Here is a 16,727-nt window from a genome sequence, read left to right as displayed (position 1 = left end):
ACAAATGGAATAATTTGTCTAAGACTATTTTTAAAATTTCTAAACATTTTCCTAATTATAAATTTGCAATGCTGACCATATCGAATTGTAGCAACTGAAATCCTTTTCACTTTCTTCACCCCAATTAACAAGTCGTTTACGCATGTCTCATAAATTCGTAGGGTTGTATTTTCGTCGAAGACAAAAGGATGACTTTGACGAACAAAAGATGGTCCTGTCCATTGTTCCGTCTTTACGACCGATCCCGTCTAGCATTTCTCTTCGCGCAAAAGACGGAAGAGCTCAGCGGGTTGGGCGCCGGAGACCTGCAGGGCGCAGTTGAAGTTCTCCAGCAGGCAGGAGTTGGCCAACTCGGCACGATACTTTCCATTGGTAATGCACACCGGCTGGTAGATCATCGAGCAGGGCTTGAAGCATTCCTTGACCTCCAGCTTGAAGTTGCCCAACTTCTCGTGCAGATTCTCGACGAACTCGGAGCTGCACCAGGCGGCATCGGTGGCGGCATAGGCTATGGAATCATATAGATTTTAGAGATAGGAACCTTTACTATTTTATTTATAGTTTACTCACCCTGCACGCTGTTCCTTTCGCGGCGACAGTTGTGGGACAATAGGTTGCAGGTGCTGGCAAACTCCTTGAAGTTCTGGCCATCAGTTCCGCATACTGGCTTGTAGATACTGGGGCAAAAAGTTGGACAGGCGGTATCGTTGGTGGACACTGTATTTCCGTATACACATGCCACCAATCCAAGGCAGCAAAGGGTCAAAGTTTGGCTCATCATTTTGAAGTTGTTTTTTACTTTCGTTTTTAGTTTTTGGGTTTTTACCGACGAATGCGTTCTCTCTGTAGTAGCTATTGATTTCAATTGGTATGACTGTCTGAAGTTTCATTGATTTTTATATATTTTTATGACTCTCTCTAGCTACTAGTAGATAGTATATCAGTTATAGAGTGCTGATAAGAGCGGCTTCTTATCAGCAGACCAAAACAAAAACTCGTTTATACGGTCTACGAAGTTCTACAATGTACTGGCACTGTCTCGACGAGTAACTGTGTTTATACTCTTAGAGAGGGTATACTTATTATGATTATATGTTGGTTAGATTGTTGCTCATATGTGAAAAGTTAAGTTTTTATCTAAGTAAGGGTATCTAAACGTGGGCTTTCAAATGTTTGCTTACCTCCTCGAAGGCAAATTTTGCTTGTCTGCTGTCTGAGAGAAATCTATTTTCATAACAGCATCATCAATATTCTCGTTACTATCTTGTTTATTACAGATATCGACGATTCTGTCTGAAAATATTGATAATATCGGGGAAGAAATTTGTCTATGTTGCTCTTATTGCTATGCGTGTGATATCATTGTTTACAGAGATGCTCAAGTTGAGGTAATGTTTTTCTTTCGCTAGATGACTTATGTTTTTTAGGAACGTGGTACTTTTTTCATCACTCTATCGTATGTTTTGATTGTTCACATTGTGGGGTTTTGATTATGTTATCTCAACGTTCTAATAATTTCATTTCAAACATTAAATAATTATTTTCCGCTCATTATAAAATAGCTATCAAGACCCAAGTCCCAAAAAAATCCCCATTCCCTTCACTTCCAATAGTTGTGACAAATGATCTTGTTTCTTTCCACACATTTCGGTCTAATTCGGTTACAACATTCTGACCGCCCACATGGTTGCGCAGTTCATCGAAACTGGCGATCTCCATGGGGCATAATGGTAATTGAGGCCTCTCGTCGCGCCGCACAGAAGACGAGATGGGAAGGGGGAATCCCAATCCCCGGCGGTGGCCAAGGGAGCGTGGTGGCCGGGCCTAATCACCGTTTAATGGTGTTCACACACTTGTTGCTGACGGCGCCCTCCATAGACCTGGCCAAAACCAACAGGCCTGGCCAATCAATGACCGCTAAGCGAATGCTCGTCACGCACGCGAAGGCCGCTCCGCTGGTCATCGAGAATTGGGTACACACGCGTCCATTAAACCCATCGCCGAAGACTACGAGCCACAACCCATTCCCATTCCCATTCTCACTCCCATTTACAATCCCAGATCCGAAGCCAAACATAAAGAAGCACGGCCAAGACAGCTCGGCACAGGATCAGGTTGACTCGGTGCACAGGTATGCAAATGAGCCACGGCCCATCTAGATAGCCATCGGGGTTTCGTCCCCCCGACCTAACGCTATCATCGCCCATCGGCATGAACAGTGTCATCAGCATTATCAACGGCATTCCATGATGGGTTCTTTCTTCCAATTTTCAATTCTTTCGTGCAGACAAGCCTCGCTTTGCATACGAAATTAATTATGTGCTGTCAAAGGCAATTTAACAAAAACTTATATTGCTACTTAATTTACGTCACGGCGCTACCAGAAATTCCTCACATTTGAATGGGCATTCGTGTTTTAGCATTAATATAAGTACTAAATATTTTAGATTTTTACAAATACCATATTATAAAAATTTAATTATGAAATATGTTTAAATGAGTGATATGTACTATTTAATTAAATTTATGAAAATGTGTATATACTTGTAACTTTGTGCCAAATAGTATCAAAGCTACATACAGCTGGAAGAATTATATTCCAGTTTAGAAAGAGTATATAAAGTCTCGGATACTTTCGATTTGTTCCCGATCTTTCTGGTTATTCATCTTGGTCTCTTATTTGATTTTATCCAACTCCTTCGCTTGCTCCTCCCGTGCTGTCGACATCAATTTGCATTTTTAGTGTAGGAGAAATGCGTTTGAGATTGATAGAGAAGGACGGACAGAGTGTGTGAAAGAGTGGGCATCGTGTGAGGGACCTGCGTCGGATTGTGGATTCCCTAGCCAAACCGATTATCTTTTGCGGCAACTGTTTTTATGCCCAATTTCAACGTCCGCCTCGAGACGCCTTGGCATGTGATTCGATGTCTTGAGGTGTTGACGTCTACATGTTGCATTTTAATTGTGGTTTTTGGTGTTTGCCTCTCGGTTCTGGGATCTTTCACCGGGTTCTTGGGGTTTTCCCCGCCTGCCGGCCTTTCTCCACTCCCTCGCCGACTCATAAATAAGTTGTACGACAAGCGACAACCAACCAGCCCGTTCGCCAGGAGCTGCCGTGAAGTTATGCGCACGACATCCATATTTGGACGCACACAGGTGGCGATGGTGGCCTTAGCCAAGGTGATAGCCATAACACTTGGCTCTTGGCCAACTTGGCTTGCGGCCATCTCGCCGAAGTGCGAGCACATCACACCTTCTGGCCACAATGGCCACAAGACAAGGCTGGCCACAAGGTTGTCCATTTTGGGACAGAGCTATCTGAGGAATTGACTATCTTGCGGAGCGTGGGCTGGTTTCTTGCAGGATGTGCTGAAGTCGCACTTATCTTCAATGACCCAGTTAGAGGAGCATTTTAATTGCGACGAAGTCAATTATAGCATTCCTTCTAAGATTCTAAAAGATCTGGAATTGGATATAGATTCCTGGACAGCTTGTCCCGATCAAATAACCTACCCTACTCTTAAAGAATACTTAGAATACTGGTAACGATACTCATTCATAACAATTTTTACTCGTCCCCATTGATTGTTTACTTTTTATTACCCAGCTCATATTAGTAAACAATAAACAGATACAGCCAACACTCATTGTCTATTTAATAATCAACTCTTACTGAGTAAACTACCCCGAATTCATAAGCAAGTAATTCGAGTGTTTTCTCTTGTTTTATCATTCTCTGGAAATAACTCGAAGTATCTCTGCCAGCAGTGGTTCTTATCGGCATGTTGACTTCGGTAACAATATTTATGCTAGGACAACAAGCGATTCATTCATGTGGAATGCCGAGCGAATCATAACAATCTCAGTGAAGATAAATAAAGTGTTTCCTTCCTTGTGGGGTGTAACCCAAAACAACAGCCCAATTATAAGATGAATGAATTTGATTTTGATATTTCTTGTTTTGTATTTTGTACGTGTGTTTTAAAGCTCTTTTTGTTCTATCACAATATCTTAATAACTAATGGAAGCGCTGGATCGCCGAGATTGTTGGGGAGTTAAAGCCGCTGGTGCTATCACAATGTATGTAGAGTTCTTAAAGCTTGAAGATCGAAGGGTGAGGCAGTGGGTTCTTAAGCCTGAGCCCAACGATCCTGGAACTGCATGGAGTAGCACATGGCGGGCTCAACGCTGGCGACTGGCTGAAGGTTGGTGGTCCAGAAGAAGGTGCCGGCGGTGGTGCGAGCGAAGCGAACTGGGACATAGACGTCCTCCTCCTCCTCGTTCTCCTGCTCCTCGACAATCTCGAACTCCTGAGAGTGGGCCAATTGGGCCAGCTTCTCGTTGGCGGCGTTCTCATCGATCTCGGCGTAGTAGGCCTCCTCAACCTGGGCGTTGCGCAGATTGTCGACGGATTCTAGCGATTCCAGAGAGCCCTGAGGCTTCTGCTGCTGCTTCTGTTGCTTCTTGAAGAGCGTCTTCAGGACCTGCTTGATGCTGTAGCTGGTCTTCATCTTGTTGTTGGTGGTGGCGACGACAACGACTTGTTGGCACATTTTTGGTTGAAGTTATGTGGGTAGTTTTGTTTAGAGTGCGTGTTGCTTGAAAGGCTGACGATGTCAGAATGATTTCCCAACCGGCAAACGGACGGCTTTTATAGACGGCCCGGCTCGAAGTGCATTTCCTGTGCGCTCGAGCGACAGAGAGGGCGAGAACGGACCCCTGCCAGCGACACGCACCGCAGACAGGGAGGGGAATACAAACAGAGACAGAAACGGAGTACGCAGGCCCTCGCCCTCAAAGAGCCGAGATAATCGGGGCGGAGAACCTGAAATACGACGCTCACCAGGAGTCGGGGGAAGTTCCAGGAGCAGGTAAAGACGAGACGGGATGAGACGAGCGAAGAGTGCATCGGCAAAGGAAACAAACCCCTACAAAAACTGCAACTGTCCGACGAGTGTGGGAAACAATTTTTCGCTGGCCTCAAAATTTTCGGAAACGTATTCAAGTGCTGCGTGAAATCCCCAGAGGACATGAAAAAAATCACCAACACACTGGCAATCCAGGACACACCGATACGGGGCAGGTGTTCCTTGGTAAAATTTCTCACGACACCGAAGGAAGCCCAGGATCAACAAGGGGATCACATCATGGAAAAGGAGTTGCAAATTGTATTCCTAATGGGCAATCAACATAAAGGCAGGGATAGGGGACCGTTTCTGAGTTTCGAATCCCCAGGACCATTCCCACGCATTCCCACACATTGCTTCGTCCTGGCTCTGGTTTCGTGCATATGAAAGGGCATAAGGGATCTTGGGGTTGGATCTTCTATTTGTATAGGCATCTCGAATCACTTGTTATGGTGTTTTGATTTCCAACTTTCCCACAGGGCTCGATGAATCCATTTACCACTATTCACTAGCACCACCGAAACCACCACCAATAAAATACGGACTTGCCACTTGTCTTCAATTTGGAAACACTCCCCAGGGGTGAGCTGGGAATCTTATAGATATTTTAATTAATTCCCTTTCTTGCGGCCCAAGTGTGCTGAACGTGTGGAGCGATAGGGAGGGTTTCTTCAATATTGTTTCAAGGGAGAGGGATTACCCGATAAGGCGCAGGGAGAAAGTGTGTGCAAAGCGAGCTGAGGGCGAGATACGAACGCGTACTTAGAGATACGTTTCAATGACTTGTTGTTTGGCTAGGGGATCCCGTTTAATAGTTCGCTTTTTATCAGTGCCACTAATGGATCGCACAGATTGCACCCCCTGCCAAGAATAGTTGACTAGCTGTTTATGTGAAAAATCGAATGAAATGAGACTCAAGATCCAAGTTGTAAAGTGGGAGTCTTTTGGGGGGATCCTATCCACTATCTGGGAGCCCCCTGTCAAGGGGCCATTGACAGCTTACACTTGGCGGAGCCCTGGAATGATGATGCATCTCTGCCTGCTGGTGGTGGTAATATGATATATGCACTCGAAATCTTTACAAAAAATAAAAGCCACAGCCTCAGCTTCACATCCAGTTTGAGTTTGAGTCGCCGAGAGATAATGGGCAACGTGCCAAGTGCCCGACCGTGTATACACAACAAACAGTGCATAAAAGCAGGCGGAGGAGCCATTCACAAGGCGGTGGTTAGGGAGGGGCAGGGGGATCCACGAGGGGGTCTGAGGCTGCAGTAGGAGGTGTGCCGGGTCTTTTATGTGATCTCCAAGCGGAGTATGTGTCGGCATCCCAGCAGCCACAGAGCAGAGTCCACTGGCTTTGGCGGATGGCAAACTGGTTTGTGGCTTTTTGGATCTTTACATACACCACTAGAGATGCCAATGCCAGCATGCGTGCACTGTGAGAAATTCAAATGAGAATTTATTCAAATGAAATGCCAAAGAAATCATTAATTAAAGTGCAAGTTTGAGTTGCACTGAATAAGAAGTTATTGCAGACCAACAATAGAAATTATAGTATAAAAAACATACTTAAAGTATTGTGGAAATGATCTGAAGTGCCAAGCCATAACCCTTTTTTTCGAGTGCAGAGCCATGGACACACATACTTAACACGCGGCTATGACGAACAAATGTGTAAAGCATTAAAAAAGAGATCTGAAAAATACGAAAAAAATGAGAAAAGCTGAATAAAAAAAAAGAGAAAAAAAACACAAAAGCGTCGACCGCATCCTAAACAGCGGCAACCAGCGAATGAGGGCCAACGGGACGGACACGGAGACCCGGAGCGGCGGACTGAGCTCGGGCCCAAGCCCCAACCAATCTTTTCAAGTTGATCCCCATCAAGATATTATTTGACAGCAATGAAACGACTGGCACGAGTTTGTTTCCCACGGTCTGGCGTTGCCTTGGTGTGCGTTGTATCTGTGAGCTGTGGTGTATCTGTGGGTTTGCGGGGGGCTTTCAAGTGGGGCTTACGCGGGGCAGCCCCACCGACGACTGCTGACTTGGCTGGCTGCTTTTCGCGGCGCAATAAAGTTGAAAGCGCACTGTTGGATATAAATTAATTCAACAACACGCTATGGCCATACACACTCTGCTTGGTGTTGTTGCTCTGGGTCTCTGGTCTCCATCTCCAACTTTTGCACGCTCTCGTGCCCCGCCCCTTACCGCTCCGCCCCCTCGGGCGATCGCTCAACTCCGCGGGGGCACTGAAATTCGCGCGTGCGTATGCCATCGACAAAAAAAAAAAAAAAATAAAGCACAAAAATTGTTTAACAAAAAAGCAAGCAAGAGAAATAATAAACCGAGAGAAATGAGGTCTTCGCGATATATGTTTTTTGTATGTGTAGCTGTATCTTTGGATGATTGGGTGTATAAAGGCCAGTTGGTCTTAAGCGACTTGACCATATGCGCTACACCCCAATGAGCATTGCAGAATCTGATGAAATTTGTGAAATGCTAGCGTAACTACCTTATTATTCCAAATTATATTTTCGGAATGGGCAGCAGATTGGGTTTCTGCATTTCAAACTATAAGGGCACACTCGATGAATTCTTCTATTAGGGGCACGTGCTCGTCCACTGGGTTTCCTCTAATTGCTGCAATTGGTATTAATGATTCGAGTTACGACAGTGATTCACAACAATGTGGTTAAGCTAGAAAAGTCATTCAGTGGCGTTTAAAGGAAATTGGACTTCCGATATCTTTAATTATTTGAATTACAATTGGAGCCCCTATACTATTTTACTTTAAACTTAAGCTAGTTGAATGAATGGATTATATAAAAATATAAGTCTTACATTGTAGTCTTTGTTGTTATTAAAAATTATTTCTGAACTATCATTAATTTATGTATTTTATAATTTTTCGTGCTTTCTACAACTATAACTATCTTGGTTTTAAAAATCTTTAAATTTTCGGAATATTTTTTCCTTTTCTTTTATAGCAACGTTTCGTTAATAATCCAATAGGAATTACTTCTTAATTGGTCGTTGCAAATATTATGTGCAAACAACCACCCAAAAATGCAACCACCACCCTCCGCCGAACAGTTTGACACACTGCCGACCCATAAAATCCAATTAGCCATTTCCGGAGCATTCAGCTTTTTGACATCAACAGTTTAAGTGTCCCGGTCCAGCGGACAAAACGTTTCGGTTAGATAAGTTGTTAGCCGTTTGTGTGTTGGCCTGTTTATCGCCGTTGCTGCTTTGTTTCGGCTAACTGTAGCTCATTTCGAATGCGTCGAGGGGCAATCTTAATTTGTCTTATTTAAGTTTGAATTTATATACACATAGTGAGTGAGTAGCTGCCGTCTCGGGGCTTTTGTTATTCCTTATTTGTGTGCCAATGAGCCGGGCTCGTGTCATTTTCAATGAACGCCAGCGAGATTCATCGTCACCGGCACTTCTAATTAAATGTTGAGAAAGCCGAGCTTAGGATCCGAGATGTGTCAGATGCCGGCGGATGGAGATCTAGCATCTCAAGCTGATGAATCACGACGATATAGCGCTAAAAATAAATACCGAATGTGCTAAATATGTACATACATACGTACATATATCGCGTATAGCCCACGAGCCATAACATTTATAGCGTGTGCTGGCAACAACCATTACGATTGTAAGCGACTTTCGCGCACACGTCGACTTCGATCGGTTCCCAGCCCGAAGTCGCTATGGTAATTGTCTACAAATAGAAGCGAGCGACGACCCAAGATCCCCAAAGCGAACCCAAAACCCCCAACCGATCCCCAGCTGATCCCCAAACGATCCCCAACCGACAATCAAGAATAATCATGTAAACGAAAAGCGTAATGCTCGTCCCACGAAACCCACGACTACCACGATCCAATCAATGATCCATAAAGCGCTAACAAAAAAGCAAGAAACAGAAACACTGGCCCGTCTCGGGTTGGCCCGATGACGATTCCACAATTATCAGCGTGCCATAAGCTACTGCAAAAGGGTGAAGGCACATGGCAAGACTTGAGACCGATCCGAACCGAACCCAACCGCACCGAATTGAAGCCCAAAAGACCGGACCCCGACCATAGTCGACCATACAAATGAATTGAAATGCAAACATCTTGTTATGGATGGAAGGCATGTGCTCGCCTCGCATCGTATCTGGGATCCCAAGTCGCACAGACCTCTTAAAGGCGGCCCGTCCATCCATCCGTCCGTCCGCCTGTCCGCTCAAGAGAGACGGTGGACGGAAAGACGAGGGACGAGGGATCGTACAAGACCCCAAGCATGCACAATCAGAAGAAGTCAGGCCAGCCGTCGTCATCGTCGTCGTCGTGGAAATCGGCTGCGAAACAGTTTCCCACGGTATAACAATCACAGCACATACATAAGGAGGGAGCGAGAGAGAGCGAGAAGGCGCAGCCCGCTCAAGTCATTTTATTGCCCTCACATATACAGGCAAAAGTATACAAAAAAACAGAAGCCACCACCACCACTACCACAGCCAAGCACCACCAAGCCATCTGAAACCACCGCTGGCAACAGCAGCAGGCCGCGCACGAGGCAAAATGAGTGTCCCGCTCGCACTCACTGGTCAGTTCCCAGGGCGGCAGAGGCTATATAAAGCCGATCCCAGAGCCAGCCGACTCATTCAAAGCTCCGACTTCGTTGCGTGCACACAGAGTCTCCGAGTCTGAATCTAGTGGAACGTTGCGACTGTGGATTACGCGAGTTTACTTTACCCTCAGCAAAAAACAAAACCCAACTACAACAAAATGGTTCTGGAAATGGAGATGTCCAAGACCTATCAGTACCGCAAGGTGATGAAGCCCATGCTGGAGCGTAAGCGCCGTGCCAGGATCAACAAGTGCCTGGACGAGCTCAAGGACATCATGGTGGAGTGCCTGACCCAGGAGGGCGAGCACATCACCCGGCTGGAGAAGGCCGACATTCTGGAGCTGACCGTGGAGCACATGAAGAAGCTGCGTGCCCAGAAGCAGCTGCGCCTGTCCAGCGTCTCCGGTGGAGTGTCTCCGAGTGCCGATCCCAAGCTTAGCATCGCCGAGAGTTTCCGTGCGGGCTACGTTCATGCTGCCAATGAAGTGTCCAAAACCCTGGCCGCTGTTCCTGGAGTGAGTGTGGATCTCGGCACTCAGCTGATGAGTCACCTTGGCCATCGTCTCAACTACCTGCAAGTGGTGGTTCCCTCGCTGCCCATCGGAGTGCCTCTTCAAGCTCCAGTGGAGGATCAGGCTATGGTCACTCCACCTCCCTCGGAATGCGGCAGCTTGGAGAGCGGAGCCTGCAGCCCGGCGCCCAGCGAGGCCAGCTCCACCTCTGGCCCCATGTGGCGTCCCTGGTGAACAACTGGTCTCCGGATGATGTTCACCTGAATCGCCTTCAAGCGGAAGGCTTCTACAAATTTGTTGCCCCAAAGGAGTGCTGGACTTGATACCGCACCAAACTCCTTGGAGACCATCACTTGCTGCCCAGGATTAGCTTTCCCAGCAGCCCAGCAGAGCCACCGATCTCTAGCAGAGCCTCAAATTCCGGCTATAGAGATGGCTGCTGCTCACTTCTTAAAGTCACAAAGAAATGAAAATAAATGAAATTCCAACTCAAGTACCTCTGCATTTACTTATTTCCCATAGAGCTGATTACTCAGACTTCCCAGACATTTAGTGGGCGTCCAACAGCAAACTAAAGCAACTAAAAAAAAGAAACCCCTTAAAACAAGAAACGAATTGGAGATAAACTCCGTGGTGAACCGAATCGCAGAGCCCACAGCCGGAAGTCGCTGAATATTTTCCCACACTTGGACTATCGTCTGGTCTCTCCGGCTTGGCCTCATTATGCCCCGAGAATTCGGATTGCTAGGGTATGCGGGGCTTTCAGGGGGCATACAACATACATACGTACATATATCTGCGGGAAGTTTTGCGCCGGCGCTGTCGCAATTAAATAATAAAATAAAGCAAAAAGTCAGTTCTAGGAAACGTCATTTATTATGAGGCCCGCCGAGTGTGAGAACCGCGGCTCCGCTGTCAATGGCTCCGCATTGTGGTCATTGTGTTTCGCTTTTTTTCAGATTTTGCTCTTTTTTTACTTACTAGTTTTTTTTTTTTGTTCAGGCTTTGACAGCTTTAACTGCGCTTGACCGCTTGGCACATGCGCGGACGGACCGGCGGTCAGACATTGCAAATTAAGCCCGCGACCGCGACCGTCTCGGCACTTAAGTCTTAAAACTCCAACACTGTATGGGTATGGATAGGGGCAGGGATAGGGGTATGTGCATCGGAGTGAGGTTCGATTACGGAACCTCGGATTCAGCGCCTTTGTCTGGCGGACAACTATGATGATGACTACTTACCAGGTCGTCTCGAGTCTGGGACCGTTCAAGCCGTCGCTGATTGCTGTTAATCTTCAGAAAATGTGATTAGTCACGTAACTTTGGCATCGAGACGGCCAAGTTAGCGCTTCTCCGCTTATTTATTTTTTTTTTTTTTGACTACAAAACAGCTATTTATAGGGCTCAACGGTAGTCCGCTGAAAATGGGTGATCTATTTTGCGATGGACCAGTTGAAAGGCGATCAGTTCACTCCAAGATTGACTAAGTGCCGCAATATTGGCCACTGCCGGGGGCTAATTGGATGGCTACGTTGGCGAAACTGATCTAGAGGGGTTCCCATTCAACTGGTCGGCGCTTTGGTTTTCATTTTTGCCGAAACGTGCGTCATTCATAAGAGGTTATTAAATGTGAGGTTTGCTGACTTCAGAGTGGGTATAATTTCCATATCTATCTAATGCCTGATTAACTCTGGAACAAAACCCAATGATGACTCAAAATTGCTTTGCTCATAAATAGAATATTTCGTAAATTCTACACTGTGTATGTATTTAGCTTGCTAATTTGTATTTTTAACGAATGCAATATCTTTTGAAGATTTCACCAAAGTTTGCAATTACTGATTTTAAGTTAAGCACTTCATGATCCCTTTCCGTGTTTCGTACCTCACCCAACCCATTTCGTATCTTGTGACAGGAGGTACAGTAGAGCCCACACGTCATCCATCACGTGACCTCTGTGTGTCGGTGGACCCCCAATCGAAGGCACCGCGGGTCCGGCCACCTACTTCAGTCATAATACTCCGCACGCCGCTAAGGTTTAATGCAGCCATATTAAAGTAAGCGCAAGACCACCACTTAATAAAGGAGAGGCGGCGGCAAACCGGCCTGGCAATGGGCTGTGCATGGAGGCTGGAGCATGGGACTGGGATGGAGTCGGCACTCGTGCCTCGATCTTCATCCACTCCCATTCCCATTCCCATACCCATACCCAAACCCAAACCCATTCCCATACGATCCCATACAAACACAACCTGTGGGCAGCTTGTCCAGTGGCAGCAAGAGCGTGTGCCAATGTAGTGTAACAACATCCCATATTAAAGATATTACAGAGTCAATAGCACACCATATAAGTGTGGTTGGGTGCCTCTCCAGCGCTCCAATGCTCCGACGACCAACTGCTCAACTCCCCAACTCCCATACTCCCCAACGAGCATCTCCCACTCCGATCACCATAACCGATCTCCTCGTGCATCCCGCTCGCTCTCGCTTTTTGGTCATAAACCAACTAAATTGAGTTCGTTCAACAAAACAGCGACGCATGCGCCGAGCCCGAACCCATAGTTGTACCCCCCCGAAACACCTCGTACCCCTTTTCCCTCACAGATCACACGGCGCGCTCTTAACGATCGTGTGTCCACAGTCATTACAATGTTGGCCAATGCACAAAAGTCGAAGCTGAAGCTGAGCTGACTCTGCGACTGAGACACACTTACCGCACGCTGCTTTTCTCTTTCATGTCGATCCATAGCCATATAGCCGCAGCTCGAGTCGGTCGTGATCTTGCCCGTAAGTGGTCTTGTATCTTGAATTCGTAAAAGTACACACACACATTGAGTGGTGGCCCAGCCAGACACACACACACACGAAAAGGGCAGGTGTGTCGATCGTGTGAGAACCACGTTCCAAACCATTTTCTCACGATCTTCGCTTCTGATATTTCGTTTTTTTTTCTGGCCACGGTCCCCGGTCTTCGGTCTTCAGTCCCTTCCCCTACCTAAAAAGTGAGACCCTTTCTTTGGGCCTCGGTCTTCGAGTGATTCGTATGCAGTTTGTGTATTGTAGTTTTTAATGACTTGGGCTTGCGTTCGAGCTCGATCGCCGGATTGCCGGATTGCTGTATCGGGGGTTCGGTTACGTCGCCGCCATTCGTTCATCATTCATCGGGTTTACCTATAAGATTAAGTATCTTTTGTGCCAGCATTTCCTTTTGGCATTTTGGGTGCGATTCCTCCGCATGTCCCTATAACCGACTTTTTCTTATTGCCCATTGTATGGTATGACAACTGGGCTTGCTTGGTTTGGTTTGGATTGGTGTTGGTCCTCTTATTGTCGAGTCCATAGTTGTGTCGCCTTGATCGGATCATCCAGGAATGGCCTAGGATCGAAAGTGAGCTATAATTTAACATGGCTCTTAAGGTGTGTCCCTCATTACACTTTATGTTATCTTAGGGTGACATTCAAACATTGAAGAATATGACCTTGTTCAGTGCATTATAGGATTTAAGATTACACAGAATTTGCAAGTGTAACGCATATATTTCTAGCCCATTATATACAAAGGATATCTCGGAATTTAAGCAATTTAAAAAATTATAAACGTTTTATTTAAATTCTTTACTAGTAACCCTAAGCTATAAATTTTATTAATTTCCATAAATAATTGCTGGCACCCAAGAAAACAAAAGGACGGAAATGTAAAATTAAGTATAAACACTTACGGCTGTTGTGAAGAAGATCTTCTAAAAGATAATCTACTTTCGGCTTTAGCAAGTTAACAGAATTTTAATCAGCTGAAAAATCTCTATAAATTCAGTTCCTTTTCAAATTTATTACACCCTGCCAGCCCGGACTAGTCCCAAGCCAATCCTGATACCGATCTCGTTGACTATTCCCTCGATCTGCCCTGCGTCGATTTTTAAGACAGAGGCGTCTGTGGATCGGCTACTGGTCTTGGGCACACAGATAACCAAATGATGCTGGGTCAGCCAAATCAAAAAAAAAAAAAAATAAAACGAAACAAAAACCCAAGAAAAAATCAAAAAAGGCTCGGAGCAGAGCCCATAAAAAAGAAACAACAAAAAAACCGATATCCTGTCCCCGGCTGGAGCTCCTCCATCTTAAAGTTGCCCTAGGGCAAGGCACTCATTTACCTGATCCGAAGCAATTATGTGCCCATAGCTTACCTTGACCATTGTGCACACGATTTTCTAGCCGAGTGGCCAGGGAGAATCACGGCAACAAAAAATCGTGGAGAACAAAGCGAAATCAGGATGGATGCGGGATGAATGATGACTCGATCCCTTTTTTTGGTTTTTTCGGGTTCCTTGCCGGTTCTATGCCCATTTGTTTTCTTCTAAGTCTGAGCGACATTGTCGTAACTCGATTAGATACGCTCAAAGATAAGACTCTAATATTTTCTGTTACCTTCGCTTATTGTCCGCACACGTGTTGGAGTTGGAACCAACTGGCATATAGACTATGTCCCATCGGTAGCCCCGGCTTTGGACTGCTTCTTTCTCTTCTCGTTCTTCTGCCTAATTCTTCTTGTTTCGGCCTTGGCATTGTTTTCGCTTTCTTTTGTCCGACGATCGTGTATGTGCATCCGTGGGGCGATCGAATAGTTACTGGGGACAGAGAGAGGTGCTATTGCGTTTCTAGCGTTTCCGTTCCAGACCGCAGACAATTGGGAAATGTTTGGACATGGTAGTGTCTCAGCGATTTGCATGTGAGTCACTGGATAGTGGCAGAAAAAGTCGTGATCTTTCAATTTTAGCTATATAATTTATTATGTATTTAGTTATCACATGAACTGCGCGTCCTCATCTAAAGCTTTGTGTGTGTATGGTGTTTACTTATAACTAGGTGGGAGTCGACTGGGGGAAATCCAGTGACTCGGAAGACTTTTACTTTCTATTATCTCTCCTTCGTTCTTTTTTAGTTGTGGTGTGAAGTAATCCTCTCTACCATGGACGCCAGACGTTCTCCTCGTCCTCGCTGTCGTCCTCCATCTTGGTCACATCGATGGTGGTCAACAGGGAGTGGCTGGTCGAACTGGTATTGGAGTTGGGACTGCCGGCGTAGCTGGAGATTGGCGAAATGGGCACGGAGTAGGCATCCCGATTGGCGATGTGCACGGAGAGTGGAGCGGTCACCGGCAAGACTTCCTTTTCTGCTGGCTGGATCTGATTGAGGCGCTGTCCCAGGTGGGTCATTAGCTGAGTGCCTAGGTTGACATTCATGCCGGGCAGCTGGGAGAGTGAACGGGAGACCTCATTGACGGCATGGATGTAGCCGGAACGGAAGCCCTCCGCCGGAGTCAAGCTCTCATCGCCGGAAGCACGCTTGTGCTGACGCTGCTGCTTCATCTTTTGCAAGTGGGTGACGGTAAGTTCCAGGATATCGGCTTTCTCCAAGCGGGTGACGTGCTCGCCCTCGGACTCCAAGGTGGCAACCATAAGATCCTTCAGCTCGTCCAGGCACTTGTTGATTCTGGCACGACGCTTCCTCTCCAGCATAGGCTTCATCACCTTGCGGTACTGATAGGTCTTGGACATCTCGGACATTTGTAGTGACGACATGTTTTTGTTCTTCTTGTAGTTTTGGTGTAAGCTGAGTTCTTTGAGCTCTTGCTGCTCTGACAGTCGAAGACGTTGTGTGTTGCTAGACCTTCGGTTATCGGCCTTATATAGCTGGCCAGAAACAACCCCCAAAATGGGCCAAAGGGATCGTCGTCGTCGTCGTGTGTGCTGGCATTCGAGGAGCAAAAGGGACGGGGACACGCTTCGTGTGCTGGCATGAGGGTTGCTCGGCATCGACCCTTCCGCTTCTTGAGACCGCTCCTTATTGTTCGGGCGATTTCTTATTGTTGGCTCCGGCACCCTTATCAAACGGGCCAGGGAGCAGGATCGCTGCCAGGATCGTGGGAAACACTTTCCTACTCGGTTTCTCACATCGACTCGCTCACCTGCCCGCAAAAAGCAGCCGAGCATGGCCATGGCCATGGGCATGGGAATTTGCAGAGCGAACAGCTGCCGTTTCTAGATTTGTGTGTTATGATTTGACTATGGCAGGGCAGGGTGAGGGGCATAAGGATAATGAACTGCCTGCATTATGCCATCTCATCGGGGTCCTCTGGGGTTCCCACGATAGCGGGGACCTCCGCCGGGGGATGGGGACAAGGATAAGGACGAGGCGTTGCGATTCCTCGACGACTTCCTGTTTACCGTTGGCATTCCAAATTGGATCGGGTTCGTGTTTGGTGGCAGAGGAAGGGACAAGGACAGAGGCATCCTGCACTTGTTGGTCGGCTGTTATGATCCTGTGGGAACATTGCTCGTGTGCGTCGAGTGTGCTTAATGTGTGTTCGACTTCCCGATCCCCCCGACCTGGCAGGACCTCTGCCTCTCCCTCCATCCGACATGTAAAAGGGGCCAGCGATGCTGATCCTGGAGCGCTGCTCGCGTGTGGCTCGCTGTGGACACACTTTCGGCTGTAAGTTGCTCGCGTTCCAGGACCTTTGTAATGGATGGATGGTTGAATGGGTGGTGCATTACAGGGATTTGTAAACGGAGTGGGGAGTTCAATTGACTTGAATTCAAGTGCAGAGTATAACTGTATTTGGTATTAAAATTCCAAGGATAATATATATTTTCTATATATTTCAAATTACGCAAAAGATTTCA

General features: G+C 46.6%; 4 protein-coding genes across 4 annotated transcripts; 1 reads left to right on the top strand and 3 right to left on the bottom strand.

Annotated features, from left to right (window-relative positions):
• Nucleotides 1–141: 141 nt before the first annotated feature.
• Nucleotides 142–988, bottom strand: LOC6729701 (enhancer of split M1 protein). The gene is made up of 2 exons (XM_002104971.4): nucleotides 571–988; nucleotides 142–508 (listed from the first exon to the last, which is right to left on the bottom strand). Exons 1-2 carry the CDS (start codon nucleotides 779–781, stop codon nucleotides 249–251), a joined length of 471 nt encoding a protein of 156 aa, XP_002105007.1. The 5' UTR covers nucleotides 782–988; the 3' UTR covers nucleotides 142–248.
• A 2,951-nt stretch (nucleotides 989–3,939) lies between these two features.
• Nucleotides 3,940–4,658, bottom strand: LOC6729699 (enhancer of split malpha protein). The gene has a single exon (XM_002104969.3). It carries the CDS (start codon nucleotides 4,551–4,553, stop codon nucleotides 4,131–4,133), a length of 423 nt encoding a protein of 140 aa, XP_002105005.1. The 5' UTR covers nucleotides 4,554–4,658; the 3' UTR covers nucleotides 3,940–4,130.
• Nucleotides 4,659–9,544: 4,886 nt separating this feature from the next.
• On the top strand, nucleotides 9,545–10,538 carry LOC6729698 (enhancer of split mbeta protein). The gene has a single exon (XM_002104968.4). The coding sequence runs from the start codon at nucleotides 9,692–9,694 to the stop codon at nucleotides 10,277–10,279; it is 588 nt and encodes a 195-aa protein (XP_002105004.1). The 5' UTR covers nucleotides 9,545–9,691; the 3' UTR covers nucleotides 10,280–10,538.
• Nucleotides 10,539–14,806: 4,268 nt separating this feature from the next.
• On the bottom strand, nucleotides 14,807–15,736 carry LOC6729697 (enhancer of split mgamma protein). The gene has a single exon (XM_002104967.3). It carries the CDS (start codon nucleotides 15,621–15,623, stop codon nucleotides 15,006–15,008), a length of 618 nt encoding a protein of 205 aa, XP_002105003.1. The 5' UTR covers nucleotides 15,624–15,736; the 3' UTR covers nucleotides 14,807–15,005.
• Between the last annotated feature and the right edge of the window lie 991 nt (nucleotides 15,737–16,727).

The sequence above is a fragment of the Drosophila simulans genome, chromosome 3R (assembly GCF_016746395.2).
Source record: "Drosophila simulans strain w501 chromosome 3R, Prin_Dsim_3.1, whole genome shotgun sequence".
Lineage (NCBI taxonomy): Eukaryota > Metazoa > Arthropoda > Insecta > Diptera > Drosophilidae > Drosophila > Drosophila simulans.
Note: the sequence above shows the minus strand (reverse complement) of the source record. Positions and strands in the feature narration are given on the sequence as shown.

What these genes read in the sequence shown, in the direction of transcription:
- LOC6729701 (XM_002104971.4), bottom strand. Translation starts at nt 781, where the DNA reads ATGATGAGCCAAACTTTGACCCTTTGCTGCCTTGGATTGGTGGCATGT. An exon ending in CGAAAGGAACAGCGTGCAGG is followed by an intron (nt 509 to 570) that starts GTGAGTAAACTA and finishes ATGATTCCATAG; the next exon opens with CCTATGCCGCCACCGATGCC.
- LOC6729699 (XM_002104969.3), bottom strand. Translation starts at nt 4,553, where the DNA reads ATGTGCCAACAAGTCGTTGTCGTCGCCACCACCAACAACAAGATGAAG.
- LOC6729698 (XM_002104968.4), top strand. Translation starts at nt 9,692, where the DNA reads ATGGTTCTGGAAATGGAGATGTCCAAGACCTATCAGTACCGCAAGGTG.
- LOC6729697 (XM_002104967.3), bottom strand. Translation starts at nt 15,623, where the DNA reads ATGTCGTCACTACAAATGTCCGAGATGTCCAAGACCTATCAGTACCGC.